The sequence below is a fragment of the Mustela nigripes genome, chromosome 6, assembly GCF_022355385.1.
Source record: "Mustela nigripes isolate SB6536 chromosome 6, MUSNIG.SB6536, whole genome shotgun sequence".
Lineage (NCBI taxonomy): Eukaryota > Metazoa > Chordata > Mammalia > Carnivora > Mustelidae > Mustela > Mustela nigripes.
In genome coordinates, this window is record NC_081562.1 from 38,193,297 (window position 1) to 38,220,113 (window position 26,817).

At 36.1% G+C, this 26,817-nt stretch overlaps 2 protein-coding genes across 2 annotated transcripts in view; both read right to left on the bottom strand.

Moving 5' to 3' along the window:
- LOC132019393 (tenascin-R-like) lies at nt 1-17,294 on the bottom strand. The gene is made up of 5 exons (XM_059402406.1): nt 17,101-17,294; nt 15,213-15,488; nt 9,979-10,248; nt 860-990; nt 1-680 (listed from the first exon to the last, which is right to left on the bottom strand). The coding sequence occupies exons 1-5, from the start codon at nt 17,129-17,131 to the stop codon at nt 489-491; spliced, it is 900 nt and encodes a 299-aa protein (XP_059258389.1). The 5' UTR covers nt 17,132-17,294; the 3' UTR covers nt 1-488.
- The window catches only part of LOC132020259 (uncharacterized), an 11,951-nt gene continuing 2,281 nt past the window's right edge, over nt 17,148-26,817 (bottom strand). Inside the window, exons 3-9 of the mRNA XM_059404458.1 lie at nt 26,294-26,431; nt 23,953-24,085; nt 23,219-23,476; nt 21,197-21,411; nt 17,514-17,703; nt 17,271-17,406; nt 17,148-17,154 (exon numbers count right to left, since the gene is read on the bottom strand). Of these exons, the coding sequence (XP_059260441.1) occupies nt 17,148-17,154; nt 17,271-17,406; nt 17,514-17,703; nt 21,197-21,411; nt 23,219-23,476; nt 23,953-24,085; nt 26,294-26,431 (1,077 nt within the window). The remainder of the gene's footprint in view (nt 17,155-17,270; nt 17,407-17,513; nt 17,704-21,196; nt 21,412-23,218; nt 23,477-23,952; nt 24,086-26,293; nt 26,432-26,817) is intronic.

Below are 26,817 nucleotides of genomic sequence, written 5' to 3' on the forward strand. Positions count from 1 at the left end.
ATTCTCTCCCAATTCCATTCTGTATTAATACAGTAAAGGAATACCAGATATGACCAGTTTCTAAACACATAGATCAATGTTCCCATAACATCAGTGTCAAGAGTCACTAAAATAGCTATTTTAGTAGGATAGTTGAAAATGTTACTTCATCTAGATATGAAAATGCATACATTTTACATACATCCTTCCCAATCGTCTTTTATTTCATATGACTAGCTTAGAATAATCACCATCTGCCATGGAGAGTAAATTGCTAACACTGGGGAAATGTCACTTCATTGCCTGCTTAACTGAACAATGAAGGAATTGGATCACAAATGGAAAATCTGGTCAGACCCCAGGCAACTAGCCACACTACTGCCTGGCAATACATATACAAGAGAGGTTATTCTAACCCATATAAAGGGAAACAGAAAGAGGGACAAGAGATGACAACTGTCTGTCCATAAAGAAAATACGGGAAGAACAAACTATTTTCTAAATCTTCCCTAAAGAATGAAACAAATAACTGAACACGGAATAATACCTAAAGTGCTTACGCAGGCTGTACCTGTTTGTATCTCTTTGACATTAGGAGGGCTGTCTTTAAAACCTCCCCTTTCAGGGTGAATTGAGAAGGCGTACACTGTGGTGGGATCCAGGTGGGAGAACGTTGCTGCTTCTTGAACTACCTTCTGGACCTATCCATCCAAAAGAATAAATTAGCAAGTGTTCATTTAAAAAATATTCCACAATTCAGCACAACCAAATAAGCATGGGGGTTATTTAATTTCACTACCATGTAGTGTAAGAACACAGTAATATTGGGTTCAGCATGAAAGATTCGAGTTAATGCCTCCAAGAGCCACCTGTAACGTACCATGAGAGCAGCAGTACAGTTCAGGCATGTGATTTCATAATGCTGGAAATTCCCATCAACTCGATTCCAGAGAATCTCTATGGAAGAGTCTGTCACTTTGCCCTTGTGGATATCTGATGGCGATTCCAGACCTACCCAAAACACACAACACATTTAAATTCCATTTATATGTTTTCTAACTGGGTTTTTCTTTTAATTTATCCCTGTAAAGGGGAAAAAAAACCATAATTCCGGGTAAAGAATAAAGTTTATTAATCAACCATCTTTATATCCTAATTTAAAGTATTGTTTATATATCAAATGACAGTTTATCAAATATAATAACCAGTGGCAATACTCAGAGTCATTGAGAACACTGTAACAAGCAGCTGATTTTGGTTTTGCCACAAAAACTACATAACAGGAAATTCACAGTGCAAACTGCATGATATCCAAAAGAAAAAAAAGAGATTAAAGCTTTCTGAGTCTATTACCATACGCTAAAAGGACAACAGAGAGAAAAATGTGAAGTCCAGACAAGGGAGTAAAAGAATCCTCTTTGTATCAAATATTGGCTAAAGCTAAAATCAAATCTTATCTGATGAGTTTTAATGGGTTATATTTTCAAATTAAAGATTCCATTCAGCATACGGAAAAAGAAATTTTCATAAAAACTAAAAAAATTGCTGCTTTAGATTGTCATCTTATATATCGATATATTTTGCCACTTATATCACAAAATTGATATATTTAGATGATCAAGTACTAATTATTTTTAAAGACAAGAACTGTCAAATATAATGCTGCCCATAAAGATTTATAACACAAGGAAGAGACAGAGAATATAGATATGATATAAAAAGTATATAAAAATTGCAAACAAAAATAAAGTATAAACATATACTGAGCTGATTAAAGTACTATTACAGTATGTGACTGGTGATATCAGTTTGGGAGCATTTTATGAAAACTTGAGTTTAAACAGTAATGGAAAGATTACAATTCGAGAAGAAATGACACACAGTAATATAATAATATATGTGTACATTTAAAGAGTGAAAGAGAAAAACGTGAAGAACTTGGATATGTTATAGTAAAAAATATTACATTTTTAGGACTACATATGATTTTTGTTTGGCATTTATTACTCTGTGCCATTCATTTCTATATCTACTAGGTCAATAGCTTAGATGAATTTCATGTGTCTTTGATGGTGAAAATGAGTATTTGTAGAATTTATGAGTGACTTAAAGAAAAGAGAAACCAAAATTGATATGAAATTCAAAACGTAAGTATTGGGGCACCTGGGTGGTTCAGTGGGTTAAAGCCTCTGCTTTCAGCTCAGGTCATGATCCCGGGGTCCTGGGATCGAGCCCCACATCAGGCTTTCTGCTCAGCAGGGAGCCTGCTTTCCTTCCTCTCTCTCTGCCTGCCTCTCTACCTACTTGTAATCTCTGTCTGTCAAATAAATTTAAATAAAATTAAATTCAAAACATAAGTATTGGTATGAACAAATATAATACACACTAATTTTAAATATTCAAAGAAGTGGGGAAAATATATACTAGTTCTTTCCAGACAAAAGGCAGCATGGAGAGAGCGAACACATGCTAAGATTATATGCTTTGAGAGACACTATTAAGTGTCTCTAGACTCAAAAAATATAGCCTAGTTCTCATAATTTGCCTAAAACTATTCACATTCCTCACTCTTAAAATAAGTCATTTTAAGTTCTGATTAATATGCACATACATTTTTTGTTAATGGATAGATATAAAAATTCAGGACTTGTCAATTTTACATAAAGTTAGCTCTTCATACTTGAGCAACGAAAGATCAGGCTCAGTAGAAAGGCATTTGTAATTATTTTAGAAGAGCTTTGAAAATAACTGCATTGAAGTAAATGTAGCTTACTAATATGAAATGGTACACAAAATCAAAATCAAGAAAACACCTAAATCCCAAAATACTTATTTTAAGATTTTATTTATTTATTTGACAGAGAGAGATCACAAGTAGGAAGAGAGGCAGGCAGAGAGAGAGAGAGAGAGAGGAGGAAGCAAGCTCCCCGCTGAGCAGAGAGCCCAATGCGGAACTCGATCCCAGGACCCCGAGATCATGACCTGAGCCGAAGGCAGCGGCTTAACCCACTGAGCCACCCAGGTGCCCCCAAAATACTTATTTTAACTGCAGGCACATAATACTTATTACTTAATTTAGTCCCACTGATGATGTAAACAAAAAAATTATATTCTGTGCCTGGGATTAAATTGCCAACAGTTATTTTATTGTCATGTTTCAAGGACTTGGTCATATTTGGCCCTCCTTCAATTACAACGTGTATGCCGTCAAACACTCCAATATCGGGCATTTGAACAAATAAGATTATAGAGGTACTATGGCTTTCATATGGGATGACAATTTGGACTGGTTTGGGATCTGAAAGATAAAAAGAGAGATTTATAAGTAGTGGGCTTTTTTTTTTTTTTTTAAGATTTTATTTATTCATTAGAGAAAGAGAGAGCACACAGTAGGGGGAGAGGTAGAGGAAGAGGGAGAAGCAGGCTCCCCACTAAGCTCGGAGCCTGACACGGGACTCGACATGGGGCTTGATCCCAGGACCTGGAGATCATGACCCAAGTCAAAGGCAGACACTTAACAATCTGAGCCACCCAGTTACCCCAGTGGGCTTTTTTTTTTTTTTTTTTTTTTTTAATTTCAAATCTATTTCTCTCCATTTTGTCTGGCATGTTCTAGAATATGCAAAAACACTAAAAGCCTGTGCAAACTTATGTTTACTATATCAGAAAAATAAGGTGGATATTCTGAAAGACTGTATGTACATATATATTGGAAATACTTGATTAACTTTCATTTTTTGATTCTCAGGAATAGTCTCCAAAACCTAAGAATCTGAGATTTTCTGATTTTTTTTTACCTTTTTTATATTTTTATTAAGCCAATGCTTTTGAAAACCTATATACTAGGAAGAGTGCTTAAATAAAGTTAAGTAAGGCCAGATTCCTGCATTCAGATTTCCCAATCTCAAGAAAGAGATATGCAAATCCCTTACTAAATCCCAAATGCATAGAGCTGAGCTGGTAACATGAACAAAAAGCTGTTGAGAAGAAAGGAAGAAAACAATTTTAGCAGAGATCATTGGAGAAGGCTTCCAGAGTCTAGGATGTTTTATCTGAATCCTAAAGGGTAGTACAGGTTAACCAGAAAGAGAATGTGGTGGTGAGAGGTGGTAAGAAGGGAATTTCAGACAAAGAGAAAACGATGAATGAAGCATGGAAACCAAAAAGGAAATTGGGATGATTATCATCATCACTGTGTATTCAGGGAATATCATGTTCTTTCCTCTGTTTACTAGCATGACAAGTTACTAATCACTAGTCTTTGGTAACTATGGCAAGATTAGTCCCTAATCTTTGGCAGGTTACTAAGTCACTCTGTGTCTTGGTTTCCTCATTCCTAAAATGGGAAGGAGACTAGTATCTACTCTGCAAGGTCATTGTGATGATCCAATGAGAGACTGTATTTGTATACAAAGTGCTTAGTTCCAGGCTCAGGTGGTAAAAGCCCGGGGTACGTGAGGAACAGGGATCAGGCTGGCAAGGCCACCTCTGGGGCTGGGTGCTGTCTGCAAGAGGCTTTGCATGCCGTGCTATGGAGGTCAGACTCTATCCTGTGGGCACAGGGATTCTGAACAGATTTCATTTCATTTTTAGGAGCGCAGTCCTGGCAACAGTTTAGGGGAAGGATTCACTTACATTTCATACTCTCGCTGACCTCTCTGTAAGAGCTTTCTTGTACTGTAATCCTCTGCTGTCCTATTTAGAGCAGATTTGAAATTTCAGATGATTTCTATTCACATTTTTCCCCCCTCAGGTCAATTTTAATTTCAACTGTATTTGTGGATTATTGAAATACAACCTATATATCCTTATATGTGTCTTTCTTCCAAATATATATCTTCTTCTAAGACACATTCTGAGGAAATATTCTTTCTTCCAGAGAGTAATTGGACAGCCTTTGCTTTTCAGTTTTCTTTGTGACATCTGGTTTGATGTAATGGAACTTGTTTTAAGTCAATAATACTGTATTTGATAATGTGATTTTGCCAGTTTACCCAGAACCAGTACAGTGTAAAAGGATTTAAATACATACCTATAATTAGCATTCCAGAACATAAAACCTGTGCAATATGTCCATCAATTTGTTCATTTGTAACATAAATTTCTTGCCTTTTTTAGTCTGGGGAGTTATGAGGAAATGTTCAATGTATTAATCATAACAAATACCATATGGTTTACTACTGGGTTTCAAAGCATTTTTACCATGTTTTTCTTTTTCAAGCTATATTAACTTTCCTTTTTCTGTCATCACTGATGCTTTTTGTGGGTTTCCTCTTTAAATCCCTTACAGCTCTCCTCAGTTACAAAGCTGTGAACAAAAAGTATGGTTTTTCCAAGGCGAGTCTGACATCCCACAAGTATCCAATCCATTTGAATGTGTGAGCAATGATATGAAAGTTTCTAAATCTACCTTGAGCAGAAATTAAATATCAGGAGATTGGAAATAAGTGGCCAGTGTAGTCATGGAAACAGTTCACTTCCTTGTTCCTAGGCACTGAAGATATCTTCTAAGGAAAGACAATGCTTTAAATAGGCATTATCTAATTTAGTTTCTAAACCTGTATAGTCTGTGACATTCTCTATAGCTGGTAAAGGTGGGGTTTTTCATCAGTTCCACTTGTTCGGGGAAATGGGACCAATGACATCAATAAATGACATATTACAGCAGAGGGACACCAAGGCTAGAAAAGTGGAAAACAAGACAAAGTTCTTTCTTCTCTTTAAAACTGTATCCTGAACCTCTGGAAACTCAAGTGAGAGAAAGTATTGCAAATTAATCAATTAATTAATTGTATTGTCATATTCTGGAGACATCTAAGTGTCTCCACTTTCGTGGCTGTGACCTTTATCCTTACCCATTTTCCTGAAAGAGATCTTTTTTTTTTTTTTTAATGTTAAACTACTCATCTTTATTAACAGCATTTAAGTTAAAAAAGAAAACAATTACATTAGTAAATTATAAAACTTTTTCATTTGGGACAAAAGGGTTGGATTGTCATGGTAACAGTCATCAAATCACCATAGCCAGAAAGACAAGAATCAATATGGAGTCCTCCTTCCTCTCCATCCCAAACCATATACAGTCTACACTAAGTTCCTTTGTGTGTGCCCCTTTAATAACTCACATATCTGTTATTCCTCTTCACCATTTCTGCTGTTGCTCAATTTACATGCTCATCTACTAGTGGACCCCAGCAATAATCTGTACTATTTCTGATCTCCTGGCTTATCCTTCATATCCTAGCCTTCTTGTTTTTTATTTATTTTTATTTTTTATTTTTTATAAACATATAATGTATTATTAGCCCCAGGGGTACAGGTCTGCCAATCTCCAGGTTTATACACTTCACAGCACTCACCATAGCACACACCCTCCCCAATGTCCATAACCCAACCACACTCTCCCCCCCCCCCCGCAACCCTCAGTTTGTTTCGTGAGATTAAAAGTCTCTTATGGTTTGTCTCCCTCCCAATCCCATCTTGTTTCTTTTATTCTTTTCCTGTCCCCCAAACTCTCCACGTTGCATCTCCACTTCCTCATGAAAGAGATCTTTTAAAAGGAGTGAAAGCAGTGGGGACTATATGAGGTTTTGTTGACTTTTTTTTTCAATATAAGATAAATGGAACAAGGCTAAATTCAAAGGGTTTTATTATGGGCAAGGAAGAATGAAGTCTCAGAGATTTCCAGCCTATCTTAATATTTATCCTTCTATACTGAGAGGGACAGAAGGAGACTCAAATGCCAGCTCTCCCTCCCTCAAGAAAAAGAGTACCTAGTTCCTCCAACAATGAGAGACTACATAAACAAACGGCTTTACTGTGGCTGAAACACTAGGGATGCTCTTTCACGCCTCAAGCCACCAGTCCAGTCCTACTGAGAAAATAAAAATCGTCACAATAATAAACATTTTCAGAATGCTTGCTTGGTGTCTGAGCCCTTAAATTTTATTGATTTCATACAGTAGATAAGATTATCATCATTCCCATTTTAGAGAGAAGGAACCTTAGGGCCAATAAAGCTTGAGGGACTTTCCAGTGGGTATAAGCTGATAATCGTGGAGCTGGAATTCCAGCTGAGACAATCCAGTCCCAAGGTCGGTGCTGCTAAGCACTGCCTCCTCCCAAAGGTCACATGTTACAATTCATGTGCACCAACATAATAACTGGAAATCAAATCTGGCTAGTTATTTTCAAGATAATTTAGAGTGATGGACAAATATGTTTCAAAAAGAAAAGGGAAGTCAATGAAGATGTGAGTTTTATTTTCTTCTCTGCTTCTGCAAAAGGTCATTAACAGGTACAGGTTTCTCTATGCTTTAACCATCTCAAATTGTACGGAAGAAAGAGAAATGGGACATGGTAGGTAACAGTTATCAACAAATGTTTGTTGAATGGATGCATACAGAGAATTAATTTCTGTTTATGCACCTTGGGATAGATTAATATATATCATCTGAGACAAATAAAAATGATGAATGGTAAATAATCTGATGGCACCAGTAGTGCTTCTAAGGTTAAGAACAGAATAGAAAAGCTAATAGAATTATAAGAAATAGTGATATGCTTGAAGAAACTAAAGACAATTCACCAGAAAAGAAGAAACTGTAGAAACCAGGAACACCTAATGGCTATTTCCAAACAACTGATGTCCTTTCATGTGAATCAGGGAGTAGATGTGCTCTCTTTGTAATGCTTCTGGAAACAAACATGGTCTTATAATAGAGAAAAATTACAGGGATGCATTTACAAAATAATGAGAGGCTCTATGCTAGGAATCACATATCAGGTAGGGCATTGGCAAGAAGATTTCTATCTTAACTTCAAACCCCCAAATTCTATCATTTTTCCTAGTATTTATATATGTTAATCATGTTTCAGCCTGCATGCTAGAGAGCAGTTTTACAAATGTGTTTGAGTTAAACAGAGTTAAGAACTGTCGGACACCTGGAGATTCCAGGCTGAGTAAGATTTCAAAGAAGCTCACTTTCTAGAAAGGGAGATAAAATTTTTATATTTTAGATATCAGAGGGTTGAAATCTCCTGAGTTCCCTGGACTCAAAGAAAAAAATAGGACTTTAGAGCTGGAAGTCAATTTAAAAATGTATTCAATGATCTAAATTTTTAAGAGAAAACTTAGGCACCAAGACACTGTGGGGACACTCTAACCCCATATTGTTAATAGTTGGTTCATTTTCCATTTATGAATTTTAATTTTAGTACTTCCATTCTGCCAATAAAAATTTTGGGGTTGGGCATGAAATATATTTTTTTAGGAATATTTCTTTTTAGGAATATCTTTTTTTCAGATGTTTTCTTTTATCCTAACCTTTTCCTATGATAATTATCTTCAGGCACATTTTCTCAGAAATTTAAGTATGGAATAGCTATAGACAAATTTAGTTTTAGTCTTCTTTTTTTTTTTATTAAGTTCAGTTAGCCAGCATATAGTACATCATTAGTTTTTGATGTAGTATTCAATGATTCATTAGTTTTAGTCTTTGGAAGACAAAATGGTAAGATTTGATGTGGTTGAGTGTGGACACTACTGGTACATAATTTTTTGGACCAAGTCATTTTTCCCATCAAGCTACCCTACTATTAGCCAAAAAGGCCTGTGAGGTCTAATCTTCTTTCCTTTCTCAGAGATACCTCTTTCTACCCAAATCAGATACAAGTAAAAACAAAACAAAACAAAACAAAAAAAACCCTTCCTTTATTCCTCACATGCACTCTATCACCAAAGCTCAGACTTCCTACTTTCACACTATAAAATATATCTACTACTTTCTATCTGCTCTTTCCCATCCTTGCCCACCATCATCTTTTCCCTAAATTCTAGGACACTCTTACCCAGCTGTCCTACTTCCATCCCTGACCCTTTACAAATCATTCTTTGCACACAATCAGGGGGGAATTTTTGTAACAGCTCACACCATCACTCTCCTGAATAAAACTCTGAATGGCTTCCCATTGCCCTCAAAACAAACTCAAAAGCACAGCCTATAAGATCTCTGTGATCTTACCCCTGAATACCTCTGCAATATCATTTCATATTCCTCTTCTCCCTCTTCATTAGACACAGCATATTACAGCCTTTTTTAGTCTCAGATACACCAAACGTTTCCCTGTTTATAGCCTTTGTGCCTTTACACTGGGTATTAGTGCCTACCGCACCCTTCATCCACCTGATCGCACTGTGGCTCCTTCTCATCCATTAGGTAACTCCCATTACAGTCCATCCACACCAGAACCGCCCACCCCTCTTCAGTTACATCACACCACATTGCTTTTTCCCCTCCTAATGTTTAGCACAATTTATAACTATCCAAAAATATTATTTATTTACTTGTCATTTCTTTTCTTTCTCCTTCCTTAATAGATTTGTTTTGGCATTTTTTATTTTAATTTCTTTTTTTAGATTTTTAATGATTACATATTGCATGAATTAACCTTATTCGAGAAAGAACATGGAGATTTGTTGTTGGTTTGGTTCTAAGCCTTTTAAATACTGTCAGTATTTTCTCTCAATGTACTGCAACAGCATGCCTTTATAATAATAATTACAGACATTCATATAGCTATGTGTCAGGCACTGTTCTAAGCCCTCACCTTTATTAAATCAGCTATTCTCAGGAAAATCCATTCAATATGTACATACCATTATTTTCTCCCACTTTAGAAATGGGTAAATTAAGGCAAAAATATGTTAAATACATTGCTCATGGCCACTCAACTAGTTTGGCCCAGATTCTGACTTAGGCGGTGTGGCTTTAGGGTCAAGTTTCTAATCAAAAACAATGTTGCCTTAATTCATGCATTAAGCATTCTCAGGAGAAGAGGAATGCAAACCACTCCAGGTCCTGGGCTACCATTAGATAAGCAACCAACAATCTACTTAAAAAGATAAAACCTACTACCAGAGGGATGTGTCAGGGAATGTTCCACAATAGCCCCAAATCAGCAGATATCTGTTATGAATGAAAAACATTTGATTCTCACTTAGAGTCTGTTGAATGGTTACCAGCTCACTCAAATTTCCATTCATCACTGTTGCCATTCCAATGTCATATGTCATCCCAGGGGTTAAATGATCAATCTTTAATCTATTGGCATTCCTTACAAAAAGCTTCAGGACTTCTCTTATATCTGATGAGGGTTTGATTTGAATGTAGACCTCTTGGCCATCTGGTGGGGATTCCCACTGAAGAATTATACTGTCCTCTCCCACATCTTCAGGTTTAATGTGAACCTTCTGAGGAGGATTAATACCTTCAAAAAAACAGATAAGTAGATAGACTTATCTTAGTTTATTGTTAGCATTACTCTTGTTCTGGAGTAAAAATGTCTTAATCCAATATTAGTTACTGTTTACAGTAAAATTTAGCAAATCTCTGCATCACCATGACTTAAAATAGACTCAATTTTAGAGAAAAATATGTCTTGTTATTATTATGTAAGATTTGTCAATAAGATTAAGCATATTGCACATTAAGGAAATCTAGAGTCTTTGACAAATTCTTCAGATTTTAAAAAAAAGATTTTATTTATTTATTTGACAGAAAGAGAGAGAAATCAGAAGTAGGCAGAGAGGCAGGCAGAGAGAGAGTCAGAAACAGGCTCCCCACAGAGCAGAGAGCCCGATGTGGGGCTCAAACCTAGGTCTCTGAGATGATAACTTGAGCCGAAGGCAGGGGCTTACCCCACTGATCCACCCAGGTGCCCCAAATTCTTCATATTTTTAAGAGTTCCATCAGAGTAAGGTTTCTATTGCCAAGGTTATTCCTTTTTTCATCAAATGTGCATGGCATCGACTAACATACCAGGCAGTCACCAGCACAAAGTTGCCGGGGGGAGGGGGTTTGGGAGAAGGGGGTGGGATTATGGACATTGGGGAGGGTATGTGATTTGGTGAGTGCTGTGAAGTGTGTAAACCTGGTGATTCACAGACCTGTACCCCTGGGGATAAAAATATATGTTTATAAAAATAAAAAATTAAAAAAAAAAATAACAAAGATCACTGCCTTATGCAGTTTATATTGTAATGGGTGGAAATACACAATAAACAATCATAAAATAAATGTAAATATTATATAGTACTTTAGATATGATAAGGCTAAGGGAAAAAAGAAAAAGTAAGCTAAGGCTAGGGAGCCCAGGAAGGAGGTGGCTTTGGGGGGAAGTTGTGGTATTAAATAGGGAATCCAGGGCAGGTGTCTTTGAAAGGATGAGATTTTGAGCTAAGCATTGGAAGGAGGTTAAGAAAGTAGAAGATGTGGTTTATATATACAATGGAATATTACTCAGCCATTAGAAAGGATGAATACCTATCATTTACATTGACATGGATGGAACTGGAGGGGATTATGCTAAGTGAAGTAAGTCAAGCAGAGAAAGACAATTATCATATGGTTTCATTTATATGTAGAACATAAGGAATAGCTCAGAAGACCATAGAGGAAGGGAGGGAAAACCTAATACATCTTTGAATACTACATCAAAAAACTAATGATGTACTATATATTGGCTAACTGAACATAATAAAAATTTTAAAAAGATAAATATTCAATATCTGGAAGAAGAGTTTTCCAGGCAGGGGGAAAAAAACAGCTAAAATAAAAGCTTTTACATGGTGGGAGTTTACTTGTTATCTTCAAATACAGAAAACCAGAGTGAAAGGACAAAGTAGTAGAATGAGGTCAGGGGATAACAGAAACCCAGAGGTTTCATGGGCTTTTACTTTGAACAAAGTAGGTAGCAACTACACTTATGTGCAGAAGCATGATCTCGCCTAAATTTAAAAGAATCACTTGGGTGTTAACGTTAATAACCAACCCCACAGAGAGCCAATGGTTGAAACAGAGGAGGCAAGCCCAGGACTCCTGGCGAGAGAAAGTGGTGGCCTGGATGACAGCAACCATAAGGAAAACAGGGAGAAGTATTCAGATTCTAGATTCATTGCAAAGATAGAAACAGTAGGATTTCCTGACAGCTAGGGTGTAGGCTGTAAGAAAATCAGAAGAGCTGAGGATGCCTTCAAGGTTTTTGACCTAAACAACCGGATGAAGGAAATAGCCATGAACTGACCTGACATAGTTGTAGGTACAGCAGATTTGGGTGGAAACATCTGTAGTTCCATTTTGGACATATTGGATTTAAGATGTCTATCAGATATCCAAATAAGATGTATTACTGTAAACATATATAAGTCTGAAGCTCAGGAGTAATGTCTGGGGGCTGAAGATATACACTTGGGAGTTATTAACATGTAGATTTTTTTAAGACTTTGAGACTGGTATTTATCCTAGAAATAGTTATAACTTTATATTACTTTTCTAATTTCTGAAGGTATGATATCTATTTGAAAATAGGCTGATACCAGGTTGTCGTTGCTACTCTTACAGAAAATCATCAGAGAGCTCTTGATAGTCGATCATAATAACTGAAGAAAATACTTGGGGCTAATTAGCTCCTTATACAATTTACACGACTATCAACCGCTGTGATTTTTAATACTATACAATTCTCTCAAAATAGTAATCCCCTCCTTTTAGGCTTAATTGTTTATCCCATGTCATATACTTCCTTTGAACTTTCAAGAGTTCACCAAAACCAAGATCAATCATTAATTTATGTCCAAGAATACTTATGTAATTTTAAACTGTTCAGTAGTTATACTTTAAATAATCTTCAAAGAATTCTTTACAATTTTTGTCATTAGTTTGTTCCCAAAAACTGTAACTTGACTTTTAATCTGTTTTGAGATTCACTTCCTATCAACACAATAAAGACTGACCATATTTTTAGTTCTCAGGAAAATATCACTCTGGGTCAGACCCATAATCTGCTCATCCTATACCGCTTCACAAAACTGTAGCTGGTCTGACTAGAGGCACTGAAATTAATTATGTATATAAAAATGATCAGAGAATGCTAGAATAATCCAATTAGACAAGCTGCCCACAAGATTCCAGGGTGAAACAACTTCAGATCTTTGTTCTTGTGTGACTGAAAAACTCACAAACATTTATTTCAGTGCAGGACTTAGATGAAATCTATGAATGCCACACACAAGCAGAGATTGAGGAAAAGATGAGATCTGGTAAGTCTGTGATAGCCCTATAATTACTCACAGAAATTTCTGTTTATGCATGTGCATATTTATGGGCAAGGGTCCATTAATCTTTCCACATTCTCAAAAGACTTCATGATCCATAAAAGTTAAATTTTACTGAATAAAATATACTCCTTAATATGTATGAAAGCTCTTCCTATTCTGTGCCTAGCTTACACTTTCTAGATTCTCTGCAAGCCCCCGTACTTCAGCCTTGCCAAACTATTTGCCAATTTGCTAATGTTCAAATGTCAGTCCTTTCTAAAAGTTCTGGCTTTCCCAGGTATGGCTACCTAGATGCCTCTTTTTTGGTCCTCTCTGCCTGTGCACTTGCTGTTTGCCCTACTCACAGCATCCTCTTGCCTCGCTACTGCCCCCTGGCTAACTCCTATTCTTCCTCCTGAAGCAGTGCATGACTCCACCAGAAGACTTCTGGGTTAACTGATCCTTCTTATGGGCCCATAGTCCCCAGAGCAGAACCCCTATAGTTGCAACTATAAGACAGCATTATCACTGTTTTTTAAATTACTTGTCTCACTCTATTAGCACATAGCCCTTTAAAGTCAGAAGCTAGGTTTTATTCATCTTTGCATCTCTAGTACCTATTATCATTCTAGTCTAGATACTAGTCATCTCCAGTACCTATTACTGATACTAAAAAAATAACATATTGAGTGAATAATGAATGAAAAAAGGATATTGCCTTAAGCTTAAGAATAAAAGAACACGGGATTACTAATTTCCACATATGCACTGCTATGTCAGTTTACAGTTAATACGCAGAGCAAATGACCCCAAAATTAAAAGTGCAGACCTACATGTACCTTCTTCCTGTCCCTCTAGTAAGCAGGTATATGCCATGGAAGATTCTAATTTGACTTCAAAATGAAAAAATCTATGAGAAATCCTCCTAGTCTTCCTGTCAGTTACAAATGGAAACATTTACAGAGAAGAGACCAATGGCTACCGGAGAAGATCTGTATTGGAGAGTAGGCAAAAGGGGTAAAGGGGGTCAAGGGCAGCATGAGGGAGGGTAACTAGACTTTTGAGTGATCACTGTGTAGTGTACACAGATGTTGAATTATAATATTGTACACATGAAGCATATATAATAAAAAAAGAGAAAAAGAAAAGAAAGCATCTTCATAAGTGTAATAGAGTCAACCAAGCATTTATCCATTGAAGGGAGCTTTGTCTGAGCTCAAGGAAGAGAAAAAATTGGCTATCTACTATCCATTTGGAAAAATACGTTTGCTTAGGATTTGCAACACTGAATACATGTATGTTAAGCATTTGCATTTAGTTCTCCTTAAATAGCACCTTTTGTTTGTTTTATTTTCAAAGTATTGCAAGTATTCCCAATAAGTATGAGAAGGCTAATTGCTGTATGGCTGTGCACATTTTGCATTTCTCCTACCTTGGTCTAGCATGTTTGAATTTTAGCTATTCTGACTTGACTGGAATTTCAGATAAAGAACTTTGCATATAGGCATGTTAAATACACATGCACAAACAATACAATTACAAACAATTACACACGCAGGAATATACTCCAAAAAGTGTTTAGCTATGCGTTGTTTCATATAATACTCTAATCTTTTTTTTAAAAAAGTGACTCATAGGAGTATACCTACTGCTTTATTAAAAGATAGGTTACTCTAATGATTATGTTCCAGACAAGAATTCAAAATTGGCATGTGGAGGTGAAGGATTAGAAATGCAATTGCCCAAAGTCCTGGAGTGATACTGCCCCCTAGAGGTGAACTCCTCACACTGTGTAAGAAAATGAATTTGAGTAAAAGAATATGCAGACCAATTTGTTGGATCTAGAAGTGGATGAACTAATCTTCTTCATGTTTCATGATAACTTATTTCCCAGCCAAGGCTATTATAAGAAATATGTCTTCTAGGAACTCTGGTAGGAACAACGCAGATGTTTAAAGAGTTCATGTAAATCTAAACGAATTTAGTCCATAGAATCTATGCTAAATTTTGATTTAACACTCAAATGTTTAACTGTATTTATACCGATGAAGGATCAACATAATTAAACTTCAGCAGATAAATTTCAAAATATGAAGTTTAAATTTTTTATTAAAAGGCAAAATCGGCCTGTGCTTACCTGTAACGGCTGAGATAGGTCTCTCAAAGCAGCTTAAAGTTCCTCTTTCCCCAACACTGAATAGATATATCTGATAATGATGGAAAGATTTCAGATCTCCAATTTTCACTGATGTGCTGAATTTTTCAACAAGCACCTCTTCTGATGTGCTGTTTTCCACATCCAAAATAGTCACAAGATAATGGTGAAAAGACATAAGATCTGGAGGATTCCAGTGTAAAAATACTTCTGTTGGGGTCACAAGAGTCACTGTGACATTCTGAGCTGATAATGGGCCTGGGAGATTTCAAAAATCAGAAAAATAGATCATATTAGTGATATAATGTGGCAGAGTACTCTAGCACCTCTCAGTACTTCCCTAATATTCTAGGTTGGAGAAAAGAAAAACTGGATTTGAGACCTAGCTTTTCTACTGTATGTCTCTACTCCCTGAGTAAATTATTTACTTTCCCTGAGCCTCTATTTTTTTTGACTGTACAATGGGAATTACAGTAGTAGCGATATTGGAACATTATTAAGAAGATTAAATGAGATAAGGGATGGAGAGCACTTCACAAATCATTTGACCTCTGTTATTGGTTCAATCATTATTTTTATAACAAAACCACCAAAAATGGCATTTCTGGCATTCTGTGATCATATCTTAAATGCCTCTTAATCCTTCTGCCCTGTCAGACTAGAGAGCAGGGACTTCCTATTCCTTATTCTTCATTTCTGTCATCACTAGACCTCAGGTATTCATCCTTGCAGAAATCTTTCCCTACACCAAAGCATTTCAACCAATCCCAGTCAGTGGTTTTTCTAATCCATCCTTCCAGATTAATTTTCTTTAAAAAGCACTTTGCACATATCAACTTCAAACCCATATCCATCCCTAACCTCCAAACACACACACACACACACACACACACACACACACACACACAGAGTACACTCATTCCTTTCTATCCTTTCTTTAGAAGCAATAGCTCAAGAGTTAAAACAAGACCATCTGGGTTCCTGTGTGGCTAACAAAGCATGTTCCTCTAGTCAGTTTATTTAACCTTTCCGAAGCTCAGTTTTCTCATTTCTATATAGCTACTCCCAGGGCTGAGGTACGACCTTTGTGAGATTATGCATTAAAAGTGTTTCGTAAAAGGTAAGGCGAGTTTTAGAAACTGCACTTAATGGATTTCCAATGCTTCTAAGGTCAAGTCCAACTATCTGAGATTCACACCCCTGGCACTCCCAAATCTGGTACACTTCACCACTCCAACTGTTTTTACCTTCATGCCTGAGGAAATCTTTTCCAGTTAACCTACACTATTCTTTCCCCACAAACTGCTGTCTCCATACTTTTGCTCACAATGTGTTTTCCTTCAAGTTTGAAGCTAAGCCTCCCCTTTTCATGAGTCTTCCCATCACCCATCTTCTGAATTCTAGAAAGCACTTATTAAATGTATCACTAAGTGACTGATAATTTAGGCTCCTACATTTTCCTACACTTTGCTATCTTTTGTTTGCTTTTACTTTTCTTCCTTACTAATTCTCTTCATTGCAAGTCTCCCCAAATCCACAATGCATGTCTGTTTATCTCCTGCTCTTAGTACATATCAAAACTTAAGTTCCAAAAAAAAAAATGTCTCAATTATCCACTGTGGGCTGGACACCAGTCTAGTCTGTGTTGTTAAGACAAGTAAGATATAGTTCCTGCCCTTATGGCTATCTAGTTTAATAGCAAAGTCAAAGACATAAACAGATCCACTGTAATTTAAAATGGTTAATGGTTAAAATGGCTAAAGATCTAGGTCAAGAGTGTTATGAGAAAATACCAAACCCTCAGGAAATATCTGCTAGTTATGATATTCAATAACTGAAAAATCACATTTTCAGAGATTTTGTAACTTACGTGTTTCAACAATAAATACTGAACTTAACATAGTTCTTGCCTCCCATTCATTTACTGCAAAGAGTAAAAATCTGTAAATATGGCCAGGAAACAATTTGGTAATTGTTTTTTCTGTGGTATTTGGGGATATGCTTTCAAAATATTGTTCTTCTGTATAATCTAAATAATACTTAATGATAATTTTATATCCCAGTTTTAGCCACTTATTCAAAGTGTTCCAAACATTCCGATTATGCCAACCAAATACAACTTCAGTTGTTCCAACATCCTTTATGTGGATCAAAAGGTTTTCCTGCAGAGAAGGTGCTGGAAAAAATACAGAGAAGGATTGTTTGTAATTAAAAATCATAATTCTATCTTTACAATAATGACAGTGAGCTACATGGTATAAGAATATTAATAAAAATAATTACGTTCATATTTACAAATATATGGCAGTGGAACATAACAGAAAAATCTTGTATAGAAATAGTTTGATCCAGTTGCATTTTGTTGCAAAATGTAGCAATCGGTTTCATTCTTGGGTAGCATTGGAAAAGAAAAGGTTTCATTTTTCTTAAGGCCAAAAGATGATCCATCTGTCCATGTGAGATGACTGTCCTTCTGAAATAAGATGTACAAATTAAGCCGAGAACAAGAAACAGGTGTCATATCTTCAAATATATGTATCTGTCATGAATTATCAGAGCCAGAAACAGAGTTCACTTTTATTCACCCATTAGCCTTATGTCTTCAAGCAAATTGCTGAGTCCCACATTAAGCTTTTTTTTTAAAGATTTTATTTGACAGAGATCACAAGCAAGCAGAGAGGCAGGCAGAGAGAGAGAGAGAGGAGGAGGCAGGCTCCCCGCTGAGCAGAGAGCCCGACACGGGGCTCGATCCCAGGACCCTGAGATCATGACCTGAGCTGAAGGCAGAGAGTTTAACCCACTGAGCCACCCAGGCGCCTTCACATTAAGCTTTTATTTTCTCATCCATAAAATGGCTGTGATAATAGAACCAACATTCTAAATTAATTACAGAGGCAGTGCAGGTAAAGACCCAACACAATGCCAAGTATAGACCCCACTATTCATTACAGATTAGTTACTTTATTTCAGCTCACTGAATAAGCCAGAGGCATCAAGGGAGGTCGTTGATACCTTTCTACTACAGGATGTCACTGGTGAGTATCACCAACCTCAATGCTCACAGGTAAGAGATGTTAAAACAATCTGTTCCAATTCCACCTAACAGAATAGAAGAATACTCTTTCCTTGAAAAACTGCACATAGTGGGCTGCAGCTTAGCAAAAAGACAGAGGATTGGAGACAGTACACGTAAGTGGTCAGGGCACAAAGCTCTGGTCAGACTGACACAGATTCAAAGCCTGGCAGGGTCATCTCTTAGCAGTGTGACCAGGATTTTTCTGAGCTCCATCTTCCTTTATCTATAAATGAGAACAATAACAGTACTTCCCTCATAAATTTGTTGTGAGAACTAAATGAGAGTTACCGGTTTAAACTTTCTAGATTGGAAGACAGAACTATTAATCTTTCCTTCATCACATTCCTGCTGAGTGCCAGGCCGTAACTGGAAGCTGGGGTAGAATGATGAATAAGACACTGTCTTTATCCTCAAAGTTGAGTAACAAACTCATACTTATTCAGCAAGAGTGAATGAGGTGATGTCTTTCACTACCTGCCACAGGGATTATAACCCAGGAGGTGACTTTGATGTTAACCTCAAGAGACCAGCTTAACGTAGAGGTTATAGAATATAATGGTTAAGAGCAGACTCTGATGCATGTCCACATGGGCAAGCTAACTCCCTGTGCTCCAATTTCCTCATATAGCATACAAGTAAATCACACAGAATGGCGCTTTGCACTTAGGAGACACTATAGGACTCAGCTATTATTATAAAGGAAGTTTTTCTTAATAGTTACTTTGATGTTTCACTTACCTCCTAAATTATTTTTAAGTATCATAAAAGCAGAGACTGTATCTTAGACCCCTTTGAATAATTCACAGCAACCATCATGATACCTTGGGCACCCTCGCTTTGGCTGTCATGACCATATGACCTGAACCTGATACCAGAAGCCAGTAACAAGAACTACTGGAAGAGTACATTCTAATTTAACAGTTTATAACAATCATGCTAACAGCAGGAAACAACGATATACATACACTCACTGGTCTACTTGAAAAGAGACTGGCATGCTGGGAGGCCGGCTTGGGAGAGTCAGAGATGAACTGTGATTTGAGGAATCTTTATTAGAACTTCATTCCCTGACTGTGAAAAGATAAAGGAGGCCCCAAAAGAGAATGATGAAAATGTGATTAAAGACTGTCAATAAAGGGCACCTGGGTGGTAGAGTCATTTAAGCGATGACTCTTGGGATTCACCTCAGGTCATGATCTCAGGGTCAGGCTTTGCACTCAGGGCAGAGTCTGCCTAAGACTGTCTCTCCCTCTGTCCCTCTCACCCCCTCTCTCAAAGAAATTTTAAAAATCTTAAAAAAAAAAAAAAAAGACTGTCAATAGTTTTCCTCAAGCTGATGCAAAGTTCCACAGGGGGAAAAAAAATGGTATCAAACTGATGTGCCTTGGGTCTCTAGAGGTCAGGCTATCTGGTAGAGAACAGGTTTATTTTTGAGTGGAAGGAAATTTTTAATAAATGGATCATCAAGAAGAAAACACAGAGTAGACAGAGGTAACTATGCTATGCCTTGGGTTTTCCTACAAAAAGCTGACCAAAATGAAATTTCATGAGATTTTCCATAGTGATAAGAATGTTGGGAGAAAATCTCACACATTCCTTATTTCACTGGTATTGCATAAGATCTTTAGATCTTTCTATAACTCTTCTAGTAAAATTAAATTTCATGAACCTGGATGTTTTATCGTTCCAATTTTAGTATATGTGCTGCCAAAGCAAGCACGAACCTGGATGTTTTAAATAAAAAAATAAAATGAACAAAATTTCTATATTCCATATTTTCAGTTTCACATTATTCTGTTTTTCACAGAGGTGAGAAATAGAGGAAGTAGAGCAGGTTGGTGGGAAGGAAAGGACAGTCTGGGCAATCTTGAAGTGTCTGTGGAAAATTCCTAAAGAGATAATCAGAAGAAAATAAGATAGGGGTGCCTGGGTGGCTCAGTCAGTTAAGAGCCTGCCTTTGGCTCAGGTCATGATTCCAGGATGCTGGGATCGAGCCCCGCATTGAATTCCTTGCTCTACGGGGACCCTGCTTCTCCCTCTCCCTCTGTCTGCCACTCCCCCTGCCTGTGGGTGCTCTCTCTCTGTCAAATAAAAAAATAAAATCTTCTTTAAAAAAGAAGAAAATTTGATGTCTGGAACGCAGAAGAGAAAAGTGGGCTATGTAAATACATAAGAACAGTTGAGCTAGGTGGTAAATAAGAAATGGATGACATCACCCACATTTAAAACAGGTCTGGGGAAGACCAAAATTAAAACAAGATCATGGGAAGAAATAGATGCCTACAAAGAGAGTGAAGGGGGTGGGAAGAGACAAATAGGCAGAGAACAGAGGGTTTTAGGTTGATGAAAGTATTTTGCATGATACCAAAATAATCAGTGTATGTCATTATACATTTATCCAAACCCAGAGAATATACAGTACTAAAAGTGAACCATAATGTAAACTTATGAATTTGGGGTGATTACAATGTTATCAGTATATGTTCCTCGGTTGTTAACAACTGTATCACTCTGGTGGGGGATGCTGATAACGGGGTAAGCTATTTATGTGTGGAGACAGGGTAGGTGGGAAATTTCTGGACCTTCCCCTCAATTTTGTTATGAACCTAAACTGCTCTCAAGACAGGTGATGGGGAGGCAAGGAGGGAGGGAAAGATTGAGATAGAGAAACGGAGAATGAAACAGTGTCTGGCTTATAAGAAGTACTCTAAATTTTTAGTGCATGATGGAAGAAGGAAGGAAGAGGGGGAGGGAGGGAAGGAGGAGAAAAGGAAGGAAAGAGAAAGGAAGAGAATGGTGGGGGGCGGGGAAGAGAGGAAGGAAGGAATTAGGAAGGAAGGAAGGAAACACAGCTTTATCATGATACATGCACTTCTTTACATTGACTAACCTTCAAGTCATTAAGACCAGCCCATATTATTATCTGATTTTTTGACCTGAGAAGTGAAATTATAAATTTTTTTTCCTCTTCATTTATTATATCCACAAGGTGTGCAGAACTTAAGGATAACCTACAGCGTCGCTGGGCTATATTCCATGGCACCCTCTCTTTGCTAATTTTGTAACAACTGTTTCTTAATGCTAGCCATCCTCGTGAACATGAACCTACCGAAAGAAAAATGTTCTGTGAAAGATGAATTCAGTAATATAACATTTCATTAGTACATTTCTTAACATTTATAGTAATTAATCATGAAAATCTCATAGCATTAATTGTGCACTTTCCCTGTAGTTCTCCCAAACCAGTAAAAGCACTAAAGTTGCTATTATTCAAGTAGCAAATGGGTTACAAACAATTAAAATAGTTTTAAGTAGTTTCTAAGAATTAATTATGCAGAATTATTGTCCAATTATAACTTAATTAAAATAAAACCACAGATTTTTTTCTTTTCTTTCTAAATCACTTTAGTTTGCCCTTTCTATCACTGCTATGTTGGCGGAGAAATTTTAAGTGTTTATTTTAGAGACTTTTCAGGTTTATCTTTATTTTAGAGAACTAGATATAACACTTGCTAAGAATTCTGCTCTCTGCTATTGCTACTTGACTTCAAATGGGTTCACTTTCCAGAAAACACTTGGACTTTTTCTCTAAGATTAAACACCATGGAAAGACTGGGGAAAATATCAACCTATTGAGAGTAGATTTTTTAAAAAAATATTTTATTTATTTATTTCACAGAGATAGATCACAAGTAGGCAAAGAGGCAGGCAGAGAGAGGCAGCGGGGGGTGGGGGGAAGCAAGCGGGGGGGGGGGGGAACACAAGCGGGGGGAGAGGATGAAGAAGGTTTCCTGATGAGCAGGAGGTCTGATGATGTGGGTGGGGTTCGATCCCAGGACCCTGAGATCATGACCTGAGCCAAAAGCAGAGGCTTTAACCCACTGAGCCACCCAGGTTCCCGGAGAGTAGATATTTTATCAGTGCTTCAACCCAACATATTGGGGAGATGTAAGAAGGATCTTTTGAACAAACTGTTGTCCTCTTTTTTCACAGGGAGGAGAAGGAGATGGGAAGAAGGGATGCTTTAATTACCTTACTTTCTTTTTCTTACTGCTGACGTGTTTCTCTCTTTCACTTGTAATTGTATACTGGAGTTCAAAGTTTATTCCTATACAGGGTATTAAAATAGCCAGTGTGTTGCTGTTATTAGGGGTCTATGACTCTCTCCTTTTCTCTTAAATCTTTTTCACCATGTGGAGGAAGGAAGTGGATCTAGGAAGCCACAAAGAAGTTAAACATACATTCCCTTATCCCTTGGAATATTCCAAATTTTGGTCACATCCGACTGGGGATGAATAATGAAGAAGCCTTATATAGGATGAAAGATTGATATTTTTATGGATTTTAATGGATCTATTAATACCTGAAGATAAGACCATTCACTGATATTTTAAAGTCACCTAAAAAGCTATCAATAGTGGTGCCTGGGTGGCTGTCAGTTAAGTGTCTGCCTTTGGCTCAGGTCATGATCCCACAGTCCTGGGATCGAACCCCACCCACATCAGACCTCCTGCTCATCAGGAAACCTTCTTCATCCTCTCCCCCTGCTTGTGTTCCCTCTCTCACTGTGTCTCTCTCTGTCCAAAAAAAAAAAAAAAAAAAAAACCTTAAAATAAAAGCTATCAATAGTTGCCAGAACTAAAGAAAAGAGAACCCACTTGGTTTCATTTTTCAAAAGTGGTGGAAGGAAACAAAGTTCTTAACCAGCTTGTTAAGTTCTAAATCCAGCTTGTTCAATAAATCAGTCAAATACCAAAATGATATAGTTAGAAAAAAGGAACTATGCTGGTTCACTTACAAGCAATTTCCTGTAGCTAATACTTGGCTCAGCCACTTTTGAAAAGAACAATACATCTACCAAGTTATCTATAAGATATATAATATATTAATAATGAACCCGATATTTGCATACCTGTTTCTACTTGAACATCCAGTCTCTGCAATATATTTATAAAATCCAAATACAACTGTTTAAATTCAAATTTAAAAGTATATAGGCTTCTAGGTTTTAAATTATCCCACTCATTAACTGTAACATTATTTGGCATAATTTGTGAAGAATTATTGAGAGATATTGACACTGAAATGTCATTGGAAGACAGTACACTCCAATTAAAAGAAACACTCGTGCTTGTCACTACTGTTTTAATATTGCTAGTTGAGAAACTACCTAAAAAAAAAAAGTCAAGAACAATAATTAGTTGGATTCAAATAAAACTGAATGAAACACAAGATGTTGAGTCACAAAAGAATGACTATGATAGGAGAGCAAATTATCTACTATAAAATACTTTCTAGACTATATGAGAGTTTCTTGTCCCCTGCTTAAAATAAATGACTTAGATTACAAATCTGCATTATAATATTTTTAGATAATCTAGATTGCATGTAACATCTCTGCTATGCCTATCTATTCATATTAGTACACATCAAATGTCAGAAATTAAAATCTTCTTCTTAATATATAATTTCCTTTAAATTTTGAAATTTACATATGTTAAAAAAACACAAAACACTATCATCATGATGTAATTTTGGACCATTATATGACTGTTAACTACTACAAAATTCAGATTACCTGGTAATAAAATTGTTTCCTTTTTACAATTAGGCAATACAGACAAACAACAAATATATATTACTTACGGACTTTAAATGACTTTTCACTTAAAATTTGTCCATATTTTAGGGACTGTAGAATGATGTGATAGTCTTCATTTTCCTCTAATGTTATTGATTTTGAAAGCTCTTGTGGATTTACAAGAATGCTTTTGATATTCTGTAAATAATTAGATTCATCTGCTTAAGGAATGTTTATTAACTGAGTCAGGTATGTTCATTAAAAGTTTGACTTTTGTATATTTCTTTCGTAAGAAGCAATTTTTCGAATAGAATACAAATATATACATAAAATATTTATTTTTACATAAAATGATATTACCTCAAATAATTACTCTCTGTATAACATATAAATTATTAAAAATATAATCATTCCTATGAAAAATTTCAAGGGTAATTTGATTGACTACTTATTGAAGATATTTCATAAAATGCTCACATTTCACATACTAATGAAATAAGAGTAAGAAATCCCAATAACTGCATAGCAAAAGAAAAGATGAACAAAAGAAAAAGCCAATCTATGGAATAGGAGAAAATATTTGCAAACCACACATCTGATAGTGGGTTAATACCCAACATATATAATGAACTCCTATAACTCAATAACAAAAAGCAAACAAACAGCAACAAATAATCCAATTAAAATGGGCAAAGACCCGAAGAAATATTTTTCAAAAGAAGATATTCAAATGTCCAACAGGCATACGAAAAGGTATTCAATATCATTAGTCATCAGAGATATACAAATTGAAACTACAGTGTCAAAATGGCACCTATCAGAATGGCTATCATCAAAAAGAAGAGACAACAGATGCTATGTAGGGATATGGAGAAAAGGGAACCCTTGGTGCAGTTCTGCTGAGAATATCAATTTGTGCAGCTACTATGGAAAACAGTATGGAAGGTTCTCAAAAAAATTAAAATTAAAACTACAAGAAGGATAGGAAACAAAATTACCATCCCAAAGAGATATCAGCACCCCTAAGTTCACTACAGAATTATCTACAATAGCCAAGATATAGAAAACAATAAAAGTGCCCATTGAGGGGCGCCTGGGTGGCTCAGTGGGTTAAGCCGCTGCCTTCAGCTCAGGTCATGATCTCAGGGTCCTGGGATCGAGTCCCGCATCAGGCTCTCTGCTCCGCAGGGAGCCTGCTTCCCTCTCTCTCTCTCTGCCTGCCTCTCCATCTACTTGTAATTTCTCTGTCAAATAAATAAATAAAATCTTTAAAAAAAAAAAAGTGCGCATTGATAGATGAATGGATAAAGAAAATCTGGTATATACATGCTCAAACACAGACATACACAACACAGGGGAATACTATTCAGTTATAAAAAAGTAGAAAATCCTGCCATTGTGACGACATGAATGGACCCTGAAGGTATTATTACACTAAGTGAAATCAGTCAGAGTAAGACAAATACTGATCTCATTTATATGTAGAATTAAGAAAACTAAAATCATACAAATAGATCAGAGTGGTGGTTGCCAGAGCTGAGGGAATACTGGGTGAAGATAACCAAAAGATACAAATTTCTAGTTATAAGATAAATAATTTCTGGAGATATAATGTAGAACATGATGAGAATAAGTAACAATATTGTTGTGTACTTGAAGGTTGCTCCAGGGTAGATCATAAAAGTTTTCATCATAAGGAAAAAAGCTACTTGTCATTATGTGAGCTAATACATATTAACTAAACTTACTGTGGTCATCATTTTGCAATATACAGTATACAAATATCAAATGTCAGATCATTTCAATATACAAATATCAAATCATTATATCATATATACATACACATACAAATGTATCAAATTATATATACCTTAGACTTATACATGTTTTGTTTGTTTGCTTTAAAAAATTTTTTATTGGGATGCATGGGTGGCTTTCTATCTAAATAAATACATTTATATATTTTTATGCATTTATATATTTATATATATTTATATATATTTATATATACCTATATATTTTATTATATTTATTATGTATATTTATAAATATTATATATTTATAGTAACATATTTTATATATAAATAAATATATCTAAAACATACTGAGAGAGAGAGCACAATCAGTGGGAGAGGCAGGTAGAGGGAGGGTCCTTATGTGGAAACCCTATGCAAGGCTGGTTGCCAGGGCCCTGGCATAATGACCTGAGCTGAAGGCAGACACCTAAACAACTGAGCCACCCAGGCGACCCTAGGCTTATACAATGTTATATGTCAATTATTATCTCAATAAAATTGGAGAAAAAGGAATCTCAATAACCATCAAATTCCTACTATGATGTGACATTTAGTCCCAATACATTTACATTATGCTTACTTTTTGTCAGAGTCAAAAAAAAAGTCTTACTTTTTCAGCAAAATTATTAACAAGTTGGTATTTTAAAAAATAAAATTCAGGATTTCCTGCCTTAGGAAATTCATCCCATTCAATAAAAACTGCTGTTGTTTTATTATTCGTTGGCATATGACAGAAACTTTTTGAGATCTGAAATGGGAAAGAAAAGTAACTGTAAAGATATAATAAAAATGCATTCTTGGTTATTATTAACCACTTCTATTTTATTAGAAAACTTACAAAAATGAAGCCCATAATATGTCAAATTATAACTGAAAAGTATCTCAGCAATCTCAATTTCTAAACATGAAATAGGTAACATCCCATTGGATACTTTATTTGTAAACATAATTTTGAAAATGACTTAAGAAAGATAAGTAAAAATGAAAGCAAGGAAATTCAAGATCCATGTTTCTCAAAGTTGGAAATACCATGTTCCTGGGGTCAGGGAGAAAAGAAGAGACTCAAAATCACAGGAAAAGCACAGCACACCCTCCTGGTGTGTCCATTATGTACTTTGATCATAATGGCTACAG